Source organism: Fusarium redolens (assembly GCF_020744475.1).
Source record: "Fusarium redolens strain MPI-CAGE-AT-0023 chromosome Unknown BKA55scaffold_2, whole genome shotgun sequence".
Lineage (NCBI taxonomy): Eukaryota > Fungi > Ascomycota > Sordariomycetes > Hypocreales > Nectriaceae > Fusarium > Fusarium redolens.
Window position 1 is genome coordinate 2,091,513 of NW_025763665.1, and position 17,132 is coordinate 2,108,644.

Sequence of the window (17,132 nt, forward strand, 5' to 3'; positions counted from 1 at the left end):
TCTTGGATCGTGTAATTGTCTTCGCGGGACGTTGATGATTGGGGCCGTTGTTCAGTGCAAGTTTGAATGGACGGTTCTAGCGAGACCATTAAACGCTGGCTTCTAGTGGGGTTTCGCTCTAATTTAGTGCGACTTCGGCAGAAACTTGGTGCCCAGATATGGGTAGTGAGGTGGTGACTGCCTAGGTAAGGTAGCAGCAGGTGGGTCAGATAAAAATCGGGAAACTCAAGCAGAGGAATACAGGTAAAAGTGTCCCGGTTTTTATCTGAAGCGCCTGGGTAGGTACCTACCTACGTTAGGTAAGGTAGGAATACTGAGTTGTCAAAATGTCAGCCTCACAGGGTCCAATCTGATGGGTTGACGAGGCCCAACAGGTTGTATTCGTTTGGGTACCTATGTTATTAAAGATGTGACACTGAAAGTAGTGTGTGAATGTCGAAATATCTTCAATGAGTCCAGCCCAGTTGAACAGTGGAGTTCATAGAACACACAGCGACCCAATCACAAGGCTGAAACTACACGGCTCCAGCACTCACCTAGACTGCAGGTCCCGTCCGTCCCAAAACGTGGCCAGTAGCTCCAACAACTTCAACACCAAGACGCGACATCGTCAACGTCCCTCCTTCAAGCTCCCCTTTTCTATTTGTACAACACTTTGAGAGCAAAAGCTGCGACTGCAGCTAAACAACAGCTCACCATGTACAATTCTCTTACTCGTATTCAGAACACCTTTGGTTTCTTTACCACTGTCGCATTTGTGGTCGCGGCTTTCATCGCTGCGTCCGACCTCTTAGCTCCACGGGCGCCCGATGCTGGCATATTCCAGAAGACAAACGCTCAAGTGTATGTCTTCTTACTTCTAGAATTGAATATTATTTACTAACTATTTTGCGTCTTGCAGTGTGAAGGGCCGACCGCACTACTACAGCTCTAAGAAGGAGGAATACGCCATCATTCGATTCAACCTGGATGCTGACTTGAGGAGTCTCTTTACATGGAATACCAAGCAGGTTTTTGTCTATGTCACTGCCGAGTGGCCTGGCCCCAACAACTCTAGCAACGAGGCCGTCATCTGGGATAAAATCATCACAAACCCCAGCGCCGATCATCTCCAGAACATTGGACCCGTTGCGATGAAGAAGCTCAAGCGCAGCGCTGAGGGCAAGTCCATTGACCCTGAACGGTAAGTCTCTGTATACTTACAAGTATCTGTTCATAACCTAAAGCTATTATAGTGGCTTTATCGGTCTCAAGAATCAGAAGCCGAAGTATCAGATCACCCACCCCAGTGGCAAGGTCGCCGAGACAGATGATGTGAAGCTCAAGCTCCATTACAATGTTCAGCCGTGGGTTGGTTTTTTAACTTGGGATCAGTCTCGGGATATAGGCCACTGGAAGGCTTTGAAATGGGGAGAGTCGCCCAAGTTCCAACTTCCTGCTCTCAAGACTAAGAAGAAGGATACTACCAAAAAGAGCTACTAATGTTAGACAAATACAGTTGTGTTCTCGAAAAATGCATTCATAGTGTAATGTGACGTCCAGTGTCCTGGGTAATACAACCATTGTATCTCTCCACAGGCCTTTTCTCTCTGACAATATCTGTTCGCACTCATGACTCCGTGATACAGGTATCTAGCTTTTATCTATCATACATTTTCACATCCACAACTTTTATCCCAACGCTGGCTATGTTACAAACAATCCAAGCATTTAAACATCATGTTGTAAGACATGGTATCACGAACAATCCATCCGTCATCGCCAGTATGGATATGGATCAAAGCTGTTAGGCATCTAGCCTTGGGTTCCATCACCAGCAGCTCCTCCTCCACTGCCTCGTCCGCGGCTGGCCCCGCCTCGCCCTCTTCCACCGCGTCCACGTCCACGGCCCCTGCCTCGAGGTGAATCAAGGCTGGCTGGTGGCGGAACATTGCCATATCTCTGTTCCTGTGGAGCCTCTACCCCGTGGTGCCCATCAGGACCCGGAGAACCATGATGGTTACCGCGACCGCGACCACGGCCTCCTCTACCTCGAGTTCCGTGTCCATTAGCATCCTGGCCATGAGGCATGCCGTCGGGGGGGCCATTCCGGTATACGAAGGTGCTGTGCATGAGATTAGGGGCACCTCCACGAGCGCCATTGCCTCGACCTCGTCCAGAAGAGTTGGAGCCATTCAAGGCTCCGCGCCACCCACCGCGAAGCGGGCCAGGTGCTGGAGCATCCTTATACTGAGTGACGCCAACATTCGCATATCCACCTTGGGCAGCGATGACTGGTCGTCGCTGTTGTGACTTGCTTGTGGTTGAGATTACTTGTTTGTTCGTAGTATTCAGGACTGAAGAAGATGCCACAGTCTGTCCGCGGAACATAGGAGCTCTTTCGTTAAGCGTGGTGCCACTCATGAACGATGTATCCCAGACAACATCTAAAAGCAGGGCGGTAGCTGTGCGGCTGATACCAGCAACAGTTCCACGAGTCGCGATAGGAACTTTTCCAGCGGCAGAGACGTAAGTGACTCGGTCTCCCAGGGCAAAGTTCTGGCTGCTAAGCACCATCTCAGCATCTGACGGCTTGAGAAGCGCTGAACGAGGAACGCCACGCAGTTTCTTGATATCAATATCTTGAGAAGCAGCATGAATTTGTTCGCCGACATTAGCCAAGGCCTTGACAACCTCGGAGTCGAGTTGCTCAGCTTCTAAAGGAACACGCTCAAACTTGCTGGTCTCCTGCTTCTTGAGCCAGGCCACAATCTCCTTGACTCTCTGCGAAGCAACACTGGGGTCATTCCAAAGATCTGTTTCGAGAACCTCGCTCTTCTGAGGTTCTCTCTGGATGGCCGCAAAAAAATCGGGGAAGGCAACCATGTAGTCAGCGATCAACTTGATTGCCATGCCACTGAATTCCCAGCCCGTATGAGACTTCCTTGAGTACCCCAAAACCTTGAGCTTTCGTCCTTCAAATTTCAAATTCAATCCCAAATTCAGTCGAAGTCCAGCAGAATTGATGATTTGATAGGAAGATGTAATCTTGCTTAGGACAAGAGGATGAATTCCCAACTGCTTGGCAACAGCAAAAGAAGGGGTGTAGGGATTGGAGCGTTCTGCTTGATGGATGATTTGCTTCGCAAAGTCCGGTTCCTTGTTCTTCAGCATCGAAACAACGATCTCAGCCTTGTTGTTGGCGTGGGCAGCGACTTCAAGGGGACGGCCGTAAGCGTACTCGCCCAGGAAGAACGCACGAGTACCACGAGGGAATTCTTCCTCGATTGGCAACGCCTCTTTTTCAATGAAGCGCTCGTCTTCGTTAACGACTTCGTCAACAATGGTTTGCGCAGCATAGGTGCTTCTCAGGCTAGGATTTTCAGCATACTCTTTAATCAGGGCACCCTCCTCCGTACGGATGAGACCCTTCAGCATATGGACATATACCAAACACTCAACCTGTCCGATGGTGATTGCCAAGCGCTTGGCATGCCAGTTCTCCAGGTAATCCGCTTCCTTGGCCCAGTCGGCAGCCTCCCTGTTATTGTGGTCCTTTGTCACAATGTCTTTGCCGTTCTCGGCCATTTCGTAGCTGAAAAGTTCGTCTTGCACCTTGATCACTTTGGCTTCCTGAAGGAATGGGTATCCAACGAAGCATCGCTGGCCGATTTTGGCCTTCCAAGTTTCTATCTTGGTACGATTCTCCGTTTCAGTCAGTGTGACACAGATGCTTGGGTTTCTGCTGTCCGCCTGGAATACATTAACACCGTAACCTTCAACGAGTTGGGCGGTATACGGAAGGGTATGCAGCGAAGGGAAGCCGGCCAGTGCATCGACGCTCAGCAAAGCACCGTTAGTCAAGCCTGACAAGTATTCAAGTCCCTCCATGTCCGGAAGGTCGAAGATATTCTCAATACAGCGACAGTTCTGGATCTCAGGGAAAACACCAGGTAGTGGTGAAGGATACACAAAATCAACTTCGGGGGAATACGTGAACTTCAGAGGAACACCAAACCCGTTACGAGCCTTCTCGTCGGGTTCCAGCAACTCATTTTTGGGGGCCATGGCCGCCAATAAGCGCTTCTCGTCGATGAAGGGAATCTTGATGACTGCTTCCCAGTCCATTTTCTTCCCATTCATGTCCAGCTCGAAGTCTCGGGGATAGAAGTCGATGATTGGAGAATCAGGATTCGTCATAAGGTCGTGGTAAACCTTAGGGACAATCTTCTTACTCCGGTCCGGCAACACACCCATGAGCTGTTCGTATGGCAAGAAAGGTTGGCCTTTTTTGAAGTCGAGGTCCGCACCAACACCCTTGACGACATCTACGTTTTGTCAGCTATAGGAACTCATGTACCGCCATATCGCCATATTACATACCTGAAATAAGTGGTGCATAATGGTACCCGTAGAACCAAGGCCATGATGCAATTCCTTGATAGTAGTAGTACAAGACCCACTGAAGACCCTGGACGTAGTTCTCGCAAAGCGCTGTAAGCTCCTTGTCGTAATTGTCAGGTGCCCACTCTTCAAACTTCTGGAGATAGTACTTTGTCTTCCAGCCCTGGTACTTGTCTTGGTAGAGCTTCTCGTAATGCTTCTGAGCATCTTCGGGGGTCAAGTCGATCACCAAAGCCTTGTCGTACGTCTTCATTACCCGATAAGCAGCTAGATTGCCCTCCTCCTCCTCCTCGTCATCATCTTCTTCTTCATCGGCATCGTCCTTGACCTTTGGGGGGAAAGATACGATCAGATGACGATGCCCCTCATCGTCCTCCTTAGTGGACCACTGGAGATGCATGGAATCAGCCAAATCCTGAACAAACTTACGATCGGCAGCCTTGAGACTTGTGCCGAGGTCCAAAGGTTGTTCGGAGCGTTTCGAAATGTAGGGTCGGATCTTTTGCTTCCATAAATCGCGCTGCGCTGAGGTGATCACTAGCTGACCTCCTTTGGGCGCTTTGGTTTCCGCGTTTCTGTTTTCGAGTTTCTTTTCCATCTGTTTCGACGCAAACCATTTTTCATCGGATACGTCGTTCTCGAATGCATCGATTTCGGTCTTGGAAAGTTCGCCGAGGAGGCGCTGTAGTCGCTCCATATTGATAACTCCATTCTCGTTGATGTATCCGTCGCACTTTGGCAGTATGGATTTGTAGATTCTGAACATTTTCGCCAATGCACCTTCATTAATGTGCAAACTGGGTAAGTTGGGCAAGAAATCGTTTCCCACAAAGAACGCCATCAAAATAAAATCATCAATGACTCTTTCCAGATCAAAGGGAAAGCTCAGGGTCCCGTCTTCTTGAAGCTCCTGAAATTCCATCTCCAGATATTCTCTCACTATGCAAAGATGAAGCAGGTAGAAGTTCTGGTGCTCAAGTTCTTTGGACTTGGTCTTGGAAGCCCGTCCAAATGTAACCTCTTCTCGGAGAAGACAGAAATGAGGATCATGGCTGAGTAGACCAAGCATGATCAGATCAGCATCAAGGCCATAAAGACAGTGCCTGACGTTTTGGTTGTAGTTTGGCTGGGCTTTAGCATTTCGAATGTATTCCATGATCTTGTGCTCTCCCTCGCCAGGGACTTCGTGGCCAGATAGCACAATTTCACAACCCTGCCAGTCTGTGTCCTCAGACACCTTCTTGTTGACGAAATACCTCAATTGCTGGGATAGTTTGGCCATGAACTCCGTGCCTGCAATTTATCAGATTCTGTCATTGATTGTCGTGGTAAATTTAACATACCAGGAGTGATGCAGTTGCTGTCGAAAGGTTCCTCTTTAGGAATTTCAACACCTTCCTTTATGGCCTTTTCACGGGCCTTCTCAGCATCGAGGGCAGTCCTAAAACGTCGAGAGCGTTGCTGGTTCATCTTGGCTCGTGGCGCAACACCATCAATGGCCATGAAGAAGAGCTGTTTGGGCTTAATCTTTCCAAACAAATGTTCAATGTAGTTGAATATGCGAATGAACATTTCCTCCTCGCTAAGACGGAAGGATACATCCTCGCCCGCATCCTTGTGGGTACAGTTATGAATGATACCATTCATATCGAGCTAGGCGACGGTCAGCATGCGTAAAGGGATAACAGGAGGGATCGGACGACGAACGTAAAGGCAGTCGAATTCTGGTATTCGGTTCTCTGCGATGAGTTGAGAAATGGCAGGATATCGCTCGGAAAGCCATCTGAAGAACTTGGGGACACTGCGACGAAAAGAATCAGCTCTTGGAGGTAGGGATGAAGAGCAGCGAGAGATACGCACCCCATCTTGACGGGCTGTGGACAGTTTCCAGTCCACACAAAATGTCGAATGTAGTGAAAGTGATGTTGTATTTGGAACACACCCCTGGGAAACTGGGCGGAAAACGTGGAAAATCCTGTGGCAACAGGATCGCGAGACAAGACAGTAATTCAACGTGGCGCCAAACAATCTGTGGACGGATGATGCTACAGCTGAGCGATGAGATCTCAGCAAGTGATGCTATACAATACTCCTTAAGATGGGCAGTATTGTAGGAGACCGTCGCGTTCTGTGAGAGTTTATGAGGTAGAAGGTGAAGGTTAAGCCGAATCGTGTTATCCCGAAGTCGAACAGTCATGGAGGGAACCCAGGACCTACGGCGAGATGGTGGGGCTCTGAACCTGTGATGGAGGGGCCCAGCGATCTACATCTACAGTACCTCCTGTCTCTGCTGTTCTGGGTGTCAAATGGAGTACTGCACATGTGCCTCAATTGCTCTGCTCCCCGCTGTGAGTCAATTGCCCGTGGCAGATTGTGGGGTACTCAAGCCACAGGATCTTCCACTCGCTGTGGCTCACCGTTGCTAGGTGCTGTCTATCACTTTACGCGCGACGCGACCTCACTTTTCAGCCTTCCTGGTCAACTACACTCATCATCCTCAGCCGTGCACACAATTTCTTACCACCAACAATTTGCTTGGTACTTTCCCTTTACCTTTATCTTACGCATTTCCTTCACTTTCTGAACAACCTCAAAATACTCAACTCAGCAAATAAGAAAAGTTACCATGGCACCTGCTCAATCTGCGGAGCGCGATGTGGACAGTGAGTTTGCGCCTCGCAAGCAATTAAACTTGCCCGTAATCCCAAACCAGCAGAGAAAGAGGCACTGACAATAATGTAGTCGAAATGACTCACGAAGAAGATGATGATCAGGGCGAGCGCATGATTAATGAAGGTATGGAGAAATCAAAGACATAAATATGGACTCATCGTACTAACACTAAACAGAGTACAAGACGTGGAAGAAAAACAGCCCGTTCTTGTATGATATGATTCTAGGGCAAGTCATATGTCTTTGGTCACTACCTCGAGCTCTTGATCTAACATTCATTTTCCAGAACGGCTCTGACTTGGCCTACTCTTACAGTTCAATGGTTCCCAGACGTCAAGGAGCCCGAGGGCAAGAATTACTCAGTTCACCGCCTCCTGCTTGGCACTCACACTTCAGACGAGAGCCCCAACTTTCTCCAGATTGCCGATGTTCAGATTCCAAAGGCTGTGGCGCCCAATCCCAAGGACTATGATGAGGAGCGAGGTGAGATTGGTGGCTACGGCAAGCCTGGTGATGTCGCTGCTATCAAGTGCGAGATTGTTCAGAAGATCGAGCATCCCGGAGAAGTCAACAAGGCTCGATATCAACCTCAGAACCCCGACATCATCGCCACTCTTTGTGTGGATGGCAAGATCCTCATATTCGACCGAACGAAGCACCCTCTCCAACCTACTTCCCTTGGAAAGGTCAATGCTCAGATCGAGCTTGTTGGACACAAGGCTGAGGGTTTCGGTCTGAATTGGAACCCTCATGAGGAGGGATGTTTAGCGTCTGGTAGCGAGGATACCACAATGTGTCTTTGGTAAGTATTTGTCACAGACACTCAGAATGCTCCGCTAACATACTGTGCTTAGGGACTTGAAGACCCTTAAGGGTGATTCGAGAATCCTCAACCCTTCTCGCAAGTACACTCATCACACCCAGATCGTCAACGACGTTCAGTATCATCCCATCTCAAAGAATTTCATCGGTTCCGTGTCCGACGATCAGACTCTCCAAATTGTTGATGTACGGCACAGTGAGACCGCCAAGGCAGCAGTTGTTGCTAAGCGCGGCCACCTTGATGCGATCAATGCTCTGGCGTTCAACCCCAACTCGGAAGTGCTCGTGGCCACCGCCTCAGCCGACAAGACGATCGGCATCTGGGACCTCAGAAATGTCAAGGAGAAGGTCCACACTTTGGAAGGTCATAACGATGCTGTCACATCTCTAGCCTGGCATCCTACTGAGGCCGGTATCCTGGGAAGTGCCAGCTATGATCGAAGAATTATCTTTTGGGATCTTTCACGAGTTGGCGAGGAGGTATTGCCCGACGACCAGGATGATGGCCCCCCTGAATTGTACGTCTGGAAGCTGCCAAAGGTTGATCTCAATAAAAAGCTAATACATCTAGGCTCTTCATGCACGGCGGTCATACGAACCATCTGGCTGACTTCAGCTGGAACCCTAACGAGCCTTGGCTTGTAGCAAGTGCTGCGGAAGACAATCTGCTGCAGATCTGGAAAGTAGCCGAGTCCATTGTCGGGAAGGACGACGGCGACTTGCCTGTCGATGAGCTCGACCGATAGGTGAGGTGGAAGTTCGTGGAGAAGTTCCGGTCTTCATAGGATGAGGAGACGCAGCAGCTCTGGAGGCGGTGGCTTCAAGAGACAGATGCCAGCAGCGATGAGGGGCAACATATTTATCCTAATACCAGACATACAAGTACTTGAGGGGCTTGAGGCCTAAAAGGAGATGACAAATTATTCACGTGTCTCCCTGGATTAATAAAATGTGGTTTGTTCTTCAGTACTCCGGCTCTTTGCAGCGTCGCGAATTTCTCGCGAGTGCGTGACACTGTGGGCACCTGGCAGCACCTGGCGGTCCATCTCTTGTCTTCAGTTGACCTGGTGACTCTTCTCCCTTCGGCAACTTAGGTACCCTAACTAGTTAATTAAGGTATTGTTTATTCCCTATTGTTCGAGTCGGTCGTTAGTGGCTGCCTGGCTATTCTCTCATGGCATGCCCACGAAGCACGACCATCTTTGCCCTACAATTTTCCACTTCAATCTTCTCTACAATCACACTGCCGCGAATCTCTCTACACCGTTTACCACCTCTTCGCTTCGCCTGTTCTTTCTTTGCAATCCTTATGGCTTCTAACCCACCTCATTCAGATGGAGGACCATCTGCACCAAACAACGTCCCTCCTAATGCCCTCAACATGCAGCCAACCACAAGCAACACGGCCCAGCCTGGTGTCAACACTCAAATGACTCCTCAGAGCCAGGCTGAAGCCCAAGACCAGTCTCCAGATGAGCTCCTCACTCATCCAGAGCGGCATTTTGATCTCCTAACAGATGGCATGCGACGTCGCCTCGAGGAAGCAGTTGCTCGCGAATCTCGCACAAACGAAGAACTAGCCGCAATGGGCGTCGACCCTAAAGACTATGATGAACATGAAGACGAATATATGGATACAAACATCGATTTGGGCCCTGATATCGAAATCAAGGAGCCTGACAGCCAACAGAGCTTCACGAAGAGGGTCAAGTTCTCGAAAGCTTATGCTCATGGTCTCTTTGAAGGAGATAATCCCTACGAAATTGAGAATGAGGTTGATCATCTCACCCTAAGTCTCAAGCACACCAGTCTCGATCTCATCACTGCTCTCTGCTGCAACCTTGAGCTTGCCATTGAGATTGGTAAGCACCTCTCTCCCGGAGACATCGTGGGTCTGTATATCGCCAGTCCTGCATTTCGAAAAGCGATTACGGGACATATGCTCTCCTGCATCCGTATGTGGATTGACACTAATGCGCCCGAGGCTGGGAAAGTCTTCCACTGGAAGCTCTATGGCAAAACCCTCATCAAAGATCCAGCTGACCGCAATTCGGGTGCTCATGATGCTCGGTTCCTTGAAGGCCGCTGGGAAACCAAGAAGACAAACCCTAACCAGATTCGACTTATTCCTGGTTTTAAGTACCTTGAGTTGGTCATCGGCCGCGATCGATACTGTCGCGAGATCATCGCAATGATGGCTCGCATGGGCTTTCGGATGCCACATACAATGCACAGCACCCTTCTCCGACTCTGGGTTCTACTTGAAATCCCGACTACTCGCCAGAGACAATTATTTCTGAGAAGCAGAAAGTATTGGACCGACGTCCACCTCTATAATGCGCAGTTCTTTATGGTCAAGCTTTCCATGGCATTTACACACCCCTTTTTCAATCCCATTAGCATTGACATGGTTAAGCTCATGATGGGCCAGAAAGGTTTGTATCCACTATGGCAATGCCTCATGCGACAGAAGTACAGAACTATGTCAGAATGCATGGAGCTCAAGGCTCGCTACGACTTGCGCCTCCCACGATCTGTTTGGGCTCTAATTAAGAAAGAAAATTACCCCTCGGCTTATGGCGTTCCCGTCCACCAGGTTGGCCTTGGTCATCTGGAAGGCTGGGGAAAAGGGATTCGTCATCTTGGACGCCCTGATGAGATCTTACCGATCGAGGCGGTCTTCCGTGGACTCCATCTGGAAGACCACATCACTCAAATGATGATATGGGGCTACATCGACTTTGAGACGGGAGAGAACCTCGTCCCTACCGAAGAAGAGATGTATATCTCAGATGAAGAGGAGAAGCTCAACAAAGCCGACAACACTCACCATTGGCAGCGCAAGCACGCTCTCAAGAAACGCTGGAATGAACTCACCCCCGAACAGCAACAAGAGATTAAGGACGATGACTCGGATGAGCACCTCCGCGCTATGGCCTGGTCATCAGTTGACAACGAGGACCAAGACTGGGACAGGGAGTCCGACGACGCCGACGACGAGAGCGACGGCGAATACGACATCAACACCGAGATCAACCGTGGATACCGCATGCCCGCCACACCTAACGAAAGTTCATCAGCTGACGATACCATGAGCGACATATTAGCTGGTGGAGAGGCAATTCGTGTCGGTAATCAGGAAATTTCTGCTGACGAAGTCGCTGAGATGATGGGCGGGATGGACGTCCCTGTTCAGAGAGAGGAGATTGAGGCCTGGAACACCACGCTCAGCGAGCTCTTCGTCAACTCAAACCCCGAAGTGAATGATGCCGACTACGAAATGGCCAAGATTTGGGAGATCTGGTTTGCCAATGGAAGCTCTGGTCACCCCCCTTCCACCGTCGCACCCAGTACGATGGGTTTCCAGAACCAGGCTGCCGGTAACAACTCGAACAACAATGGGCAGTAGGGTTATGGAGGAATGAAGGTACGACGGATCCGTGCAACTTCAAAACGCATGGCATAGAGATCGTCCTGTGTTAGACAACGAATGAATAGCGAATCCTTGTACAACTATTGATCAGTCACCCATCATCGGCTGACCTTCAGCGGAGGAAAAAGAGGGGAAAAAAGGATTATAAGTCAAAGCAATTCTTGAGCATCCTATATTAATCTAGTATGCAAGACATAATGCGACGAGCAGGGAGAGTTGATGTCTAAAGAATTACCTATCGATCATGAGAGGGAGTTCAATGAGGAAGAAATACAATATGTAGATGAAATAAATGACAACCTTCAACAGCCATAGCAGCCAGCCTAATCGATCTTGCCTAGCCAACTTCCTGACCCCTACTGTGTGGACAAAGCCATAGTCCCTAGTAGAACTGTAAGGAATCCAGATAATGCCTAGGTAGAACTGGCGCCAGGCTCCCACACCGTCAGCTCCTGTGAGCAGCAAAGATGCAGCCTTAGCCAGCCCATGGGACATAACGTCCATTTTGACACCCCGACTCCTCCCTACCGTGGCCTAGGTTCCTATTAGCCACTCCGTCCAGCTCCCCAGCACCTGCGCGTCCCAAGTAAAATCAGATGAAGGTAAAAAGATGCAGAGATTATCAAGACAACTGAGCAACGAAAGACAATGTCAGACTCATATTGGAGAGAATGAGTGACAACGGCATAACCAGAAGATGGGGGTAGATATGAGAGACAGGTAATAGAGAAAAACAGTTAGTTTGTCGGGTAATGAGCCGCCGACTTTGGTGAACTGGATAACTGAGTCAGACAAAGGCCAAGAAATATCCGTACACACTCCCCTTCGCTATGCACCCAACCCCGTAACCGTTTTCCAGCAATACCACCACCAGCCCCTGAAGCCCAGAGACCAGAGACCAGATCGCCAACAGCTCTACGGATCTTCCTTTACTCTCATATCAAGAGGAGGAAAAGAAAAGCCGCGGCATGTCGTCTCCAGTCTTGTGAAACATAAAACAGACAGCGGCCCAGTAAGCAAAGCCCGTACCATATGGACTCAACCGGCAACACCAGAGAAAGGAGGCCCTGGTCCCAGTAAAGTAATCAAGTCACTTTTGTCTTCCCAACCTTTGAAATTTTGTAACACATCCCGCCTTATAATCAATTATCCGTCACTCCGACCAGACCTTCCGAACCAATACACACACCGTTCCACCTTTCCTTTGATAGATCTGATTGCACAGGGTTTGCAGTCACAAATGTTCTATGTTCGTCATCAAAGAAATTTCGCGAAAAATAAAGCGACACGTATCACCCGGGTCCATATGCATGGAGGGGTGATCCAGGGTACACACAGCGGATCGGCTGTAACAGTCTTTTACTGTTTAAGCAGGCGACTTGTTAGGAGGGGCAGAACCACCGTTCTGGCGGCCATCTCCTCCGCTAACTGAAAGCCCCCCAATGCCGCTGGAGAGGAAAGCAAAGGGGTCATTCTCAGTATTGCCACCGTTGTTGTTGGCGTTATTGTTATAAAAGTTGTTAGATGGTCCACCAGATGCAGGTCCATTGGTGGCTGACTGGAACGCAGCCTCAGCAGCACGACTATCGAAAGGACCAGCCGCATGGGAAGCAGGCCCAGATCCAAAACTGCCGTGGGTGTTCAGGGAGCTAGGATAGGCGGCAGCACCACCTCCGAGACCAGAGGGGAGGTAGTGGCTGGGGGGGCCTCCAAAGTGTTGTTGATTGTAGCCACCACCAGAGCCGCCGAAAGAGCTACCAGAGCCGAATGGTCCGGGTCCTGGAGCACCTCCCATAGATCCCTGGTTCATTCCGTACTGAGAGGCATTGTCCATGGGAGAAGGGTATCCAGAATCAGCAACAACTGCTGCGCCTGCGCGGCTGGCACCACATCGGAGACAGCAAACGTTCTTCGCAAAATTATGGTAGCCACAGACCTCGTTACCACACTTCCAATCACCGGCACGGAAAGGCACCACACCGCTACCACCCATACGACCACCGCCATGGCCCATAGGCCCGTGGTGACCACCATGAGGAGGGGGGGGCATCATAGCAGGAGGTCCATAACCATATCCACCTCCGTAATTGTTGTTGCCGCCGCCCATATCGTTCGAGGGGCCGGCGCCGACAGCGGGGAACGAGCATCGGAAGCAAGCAGTTCGACGCTGGAAGTTGGAGAATCCGCAAGATGGGCAGGTCCAGTCACCAGGCCGGGGGCGATTCTTGCTAGGAGGGAAAGGAGTCAGTATGTCCTGAGCGCGGTCGAGGACACGGCTGGAGGAGGGCGAGACCTCAATGGCCTTCTCATTAAGGGCACGACCATTCATACAAAGGCTTTCGGCGGCCTATAATTGATTAGCATGACAGATGACACAAATTGGCGACCAAACAGATGGAAATGGCGCAAGATGAAATTTAAGAAGGGAATCATTAGACTTACCTCCTCATGAGAAGAGAATACGGCAAATCCGGTGCCGGTGGGCTTATGCTGTTCAGGGGTTCGAAGAGTCCAGAATGCAATGGGTCGGCCACCAAACTGAGTGAACCAACTTTCGAGCTCGGACTGAGTAGTATCGTGGGGAAGTCCCGACATGTGAAGAACCTTACTCCTCTCCGAGAGAAAAGCTCGAACATCGGCTCGGGCATCCATGGGCCGAGTCAAGACATCGGGATGCTCCTGGGGAGGCTGCGACTTACGGATCAACCCGCGGAGGACTCGGGCAAGAGTGACAGCCTCCTCCATTGCACGTCGTGGCGAGGCAGGGGCAAGAGCCTGGAGGTGGAATGGAAGGTTGTGCTTAATTGGAGCACTCGACTGAACGGGCTCGACTTCGAGAGCGGCGCAAATGTTGGAGAGCATCGAAGGTCCGAATGGCAGAGACTCGGGGTGGTGTTGCTGCCAGCGCTGGTACTCGGTGCGGAGATCGAAAGTGCGTGAGTGCTGCAGGTAAGGAGGGAGAACCACAGCCTTGTCGCGGGCTTCGCGAGGTAGCTGAACACGGAGATCCCATGCGTCAAGAGTGACGAAGACGAAATCGAGGTTCTTGGAGGTCAAGTACTCGGTAGCGAATGTATCGAATCGGGTGATAGCGTCTCTAAAGGTACCAGCGTTTCGAACATGCTCCCAAGTCAAGGTTGTCAGGCTCGCTGCGAAAACAGTGGGTTAGCTAAAATATTTTACCTCGACAGGAAAGGCCAGCAATGTTGGACTTTGGTATTCGGTGCAGTTGTGTGGGCGAAGGAGAGCAGCGTGGAGCATATGCAATGGAAAGGTTGAGCCATTAGCGTAAGAAAACTTACTGCAGAGGGGTGTAATGGGAGTATTGACGGGCTTGACGAGGACGCTCTCATGGGTGATCTGGCAGTGAAAGGGCTAGTCAGCAATCTGTGTATTATATGGAAGTATCAAATGTCTTTGAAGAAGAATTTGGAACAGGAGGAAAATTTTGGGGGGGCTTTTCTGGCAGGGACAGGGTGGTGTTTCTCACCTCCTCAAGTGAGTTTGCGTCGACTAAGATCCAACCAAGCTCAATTACTTCGGCCGAGTCTTTTGTCACATAAACGCCGTGCTCGTCGCAGGTAGTCGCAACATGGATGACAACGTATCGATCGATGTTAAGCTGAGGAAGCTGTTGTGAAGCCATGTTCGCGGCGGAATCGATCGGACGAGGGTCGGCTGCGAGTTTGGAGGTGAGAAGAATCAGTGTCTGATTTGCTGGCAGCGCAGACGAGGCGACAGCGGCGAACTACGAGGTGACCTCGTGGATTCCTTGAGATCGTCGTAGTGATAAACACTCGAAAGGCAAACAAATATTATGTGCAACTAGCCCGTGGCCCGGCCAGCTTGCGATGAAAGAGGTAGAAAGGTATACGTGAGGTGGGTGAGCGGGAGGTTGACGGGAAGCGGAACGGATGTGGATGTGGCCAGTAGTTGAAATGGCAGCTCAGCCTTCAGGGGAGTTGGTGCCAAACACGAAATGGGCCTGAGGCGGGTGCTTTCTCTCCCAGGGGACAAGGCCCCGTAGGTAATGTGGTAGGTAATGTAGTGGGGGCGTCAGCACACGCTACCAGGTTATTTAAGGAACCGGACATGAATGAAGGCGATAATTCAACTTCATGGGCAGCATAATACATCGTTAAGTCCTGAACGATTATCTGTGATATGTAGATTTTGCAATTAGTTGGAAGCTATCGTTCTTGGAGACGTTAAAAATGCCTATTGCTATCGAAGCTCAAACTTTTGAGTAAGTTCTATTATCAACCAGTCAATGTTGGCCTTTCTCAAGCACAGGTTGCTTTGCCTTGAGCATGGATGGCGCCTTATAGAAAGGGAACCACAGTCGCCTACAAGGGAAAACACAGCTTCAATACACTCCTACCTAGGTAGGTAGTATTTTGAATTAGCGAACTATAAACGGGAGGCGACTAAGTTGTCCAGATAGGTACTCTTCCATTTTTTTAGACACCTTGGCGGCTCAGAATGAGGTGTCTCGATAAACCCCTATACTTAAGTTATTGACCGTTGAAGTCAATTGATGAAGGTTTGACTGACCAATATTCTGTAAACGTTCTTCAAGGTACCTTATTCAAGAAGCTTGACTTGGTAAGGCCGCTCTCGGAAGCTTTGTTTGTAAAATGAACATGTTCCGACTCGTGAGAATGATATATTAATAAAAGATCCTAACGCAGCCGCCCTTGAGTTAGGACAATTCTAAGCCAGCTTGAAAATCTTCACTTTCCGATGCGTCCGAATCCTACCACCTCAAACTCAGCTTGATGATTTAAAACTTGCTATTCCGTTCAACACATCAATATCGTCATGAATACCTTCGCCAAGACTACCTATACCTAAGTAACCCTACCGCCCATACTCCACGTTTTTGACAGTTCCTAATTCGTCCTCCCAACCCGTCTATGTACCTCAGTAAAAGCTGGGCATCCTTTTACCCAACCCGCTGATTTCTCGCAGCGACCGCGCGTACCATTACCAACCACATTTCACGGTGCGTATCACACTACATGACTGAGGTGCTGAGGAAAAGGAATGGATGTGAAGTTGCTGAGATAGATTCGACACGCATTGACAATAAAACTACAGCAACTCAATTCAATGTCGAGACTGAGATTTGAGTTCCATGTGTGTATGGTTGACCATCTTTATTACTGTTATTAATCTGTCAGTTGTCGATGTTGTAGTCGCTCTACCAACAGCAATCTCCGCTCAGGCAGGGTAACCAACACCATCAACAGTGTCAGCCTCATTATCGGAGTTTGCTCCGACCTCAATTCTGTTTTGCTGCACTGATCCAACTACCTAGACAAGACACTCTCCAAACGCTTATGATTCACTCTCATCTGCCTTGCACTCTCGCACTTTGATAATGACCTAACTTAGTAGGAACTATAAGAATAGCAGAAATCCATCATCATCAATCAGGCAGGATGGCCTTGCATATGACAGTCCCACCCGTGCGCGGAAACAGATTTACCGCCTTGAGGTGAGGCGTCATCAACCTCGCTCCAGCTACATCAGTCAGTCCACAATGATGCAGACCCCCCTCATCTCTTCTCTTTTCTGCTACCATTTGACTTTGGATCTTCCAAATATTGACTTTGAACAAAGCGAATTTCATCAAACAGGTTAACTTGAGAGAAAATCATATCTGCACATTTTGTCTTTTATGTTGTGTACTCTGCACCAATATCCAAGGTTAATTGATGAGCCTGTTTGGCCGGGTAAACGTTGAGCGGCTTTACGGGACGGACAACATCGCCCATGAAGATCAGGGGTCATAATCCGTATCTTAAAATCCCGGGGC

The 17,132-nt window shown here is 49.6% G+C and overlaps 5 protein-coding genes across 5 annotated transcripts; 3 read left to right on the forward strand and 2 right to left on the reverse strand.

Moving 5' to 3' along the window:
- Positions 1 to 697: 697 nt before the first annotated feature.
- BKA55DRAFT_534086 (signal peptidase subunit-domain-containing protein) lies at positions 698 to 1,482 on the forward strand (the record flags this gene model as incomplete). Its single annotated transcript, XM_046189551.1, has 3 exons — positions 698 to 843; positions 902 to 1,183; positions 1,236 to 1,482. 3 exons carry the CDS (start codon positions 698 to 700, stop codon positions 1,480 to 1,482), a joined length of 675 nt encoding a protein of 224 aa, XP_046055125.1.
- Positions 1,483 to 1,794: 312 nt separating this feature from the next.
- Positions 1,795 to 6,030, reverse strand: BKA55DRAFT_501465 (XRN 5'-3' exonuclease N-terminus-domain-containing protein; the record flags this gene model as incomplete). The annotated part of the gene is made up of 3 exons (XM_046186829.1): positions 1,795 to 4,307; positions 4,363 to 5,676; positions 5,727 to 6,030. 3 exons carry the CDS (start codon positions 6,028 to 6,030, stop codon positions 1,795 to 1,797), a joined length of 4,131 nt encoding a protein of 1,376 aa, XP_046055126.1.
- An 835-nt stretch (positions 6,031 to 6,865) lies between these two features.
- Positions 6,866 to 8,994, forward strand: BKA55DRAFT_555175 (WD40-repeat-containing domain protein). Its single transcript, XM_046191626.1, has 6 exons — positions 6,866 to 7,046; positions 7,126 to 7,179; positions 7,233 to 7,284; positions 7,343 to 7,858; positions 7,911 to 8,396; positions 8,450 to 8,994. Exons 1-6 carry the CDS (start codon positions 7,010 to 7,012, stop codon positions 8,622 to 8,624), a joined length of 1,320 nt encoding a protein of 439 aa, XP_046055127.1. The 5' UTR covers positions 6,866 to 7,009; the 3' UTR covers positions 8,625 to 8,994.
- Positions 8,995 to 9,259: 265 nt separating this feature from the next.
- On the forward strand, positions 9,260 to 11,287 carry BKA55DRAFT_589735 (uncharacterized protein; the record flags this gene model as incomplete). Its single annotated transcript, XM_046194990.1, has 3 exons — positions 9,260 to 9,740; positions 9,787 to 9,833; positions 9,863 to 11,287. 3 exons carry the CDS (start codon positions 9,260 to 9,262, stop codon positions 11,285 to 11,287), a joined length of 1,953 nt encoding a protein of 650 aa, XP_046055128.1.
- A 959-nt stretch (positions 11,288 to 12,246) lies between these two features.
- On the reverse strand, positions 12,247 to 15,046 carry BKA55DRAFT_174062 (uncharacterized protein). Its single transcript, XM_046185018.1, has 4 exons — positions 14,802 to 15,046; positions 14,495 to 14,671; positions 13,754 to 14,434; positions 12,247 to 13,658 (listed from the first exon to the last, which is right to left on the reverse strand). The coding sequence occupies exons 1-4, from the start codon at positions 14,955 to 14,957 to the stop codon at positions 12,678 to 12,680; spliced, it is 1,995 nt and encodes a 664-aa protein (XP_046055129.1). The 5' UTR covers positions 14,958 to 15,046; the 3' UTR covers positions 12,247 to 12,677.
- Positions 15,047 to 17,132: the final 2,086 nt, after the last annotated feature.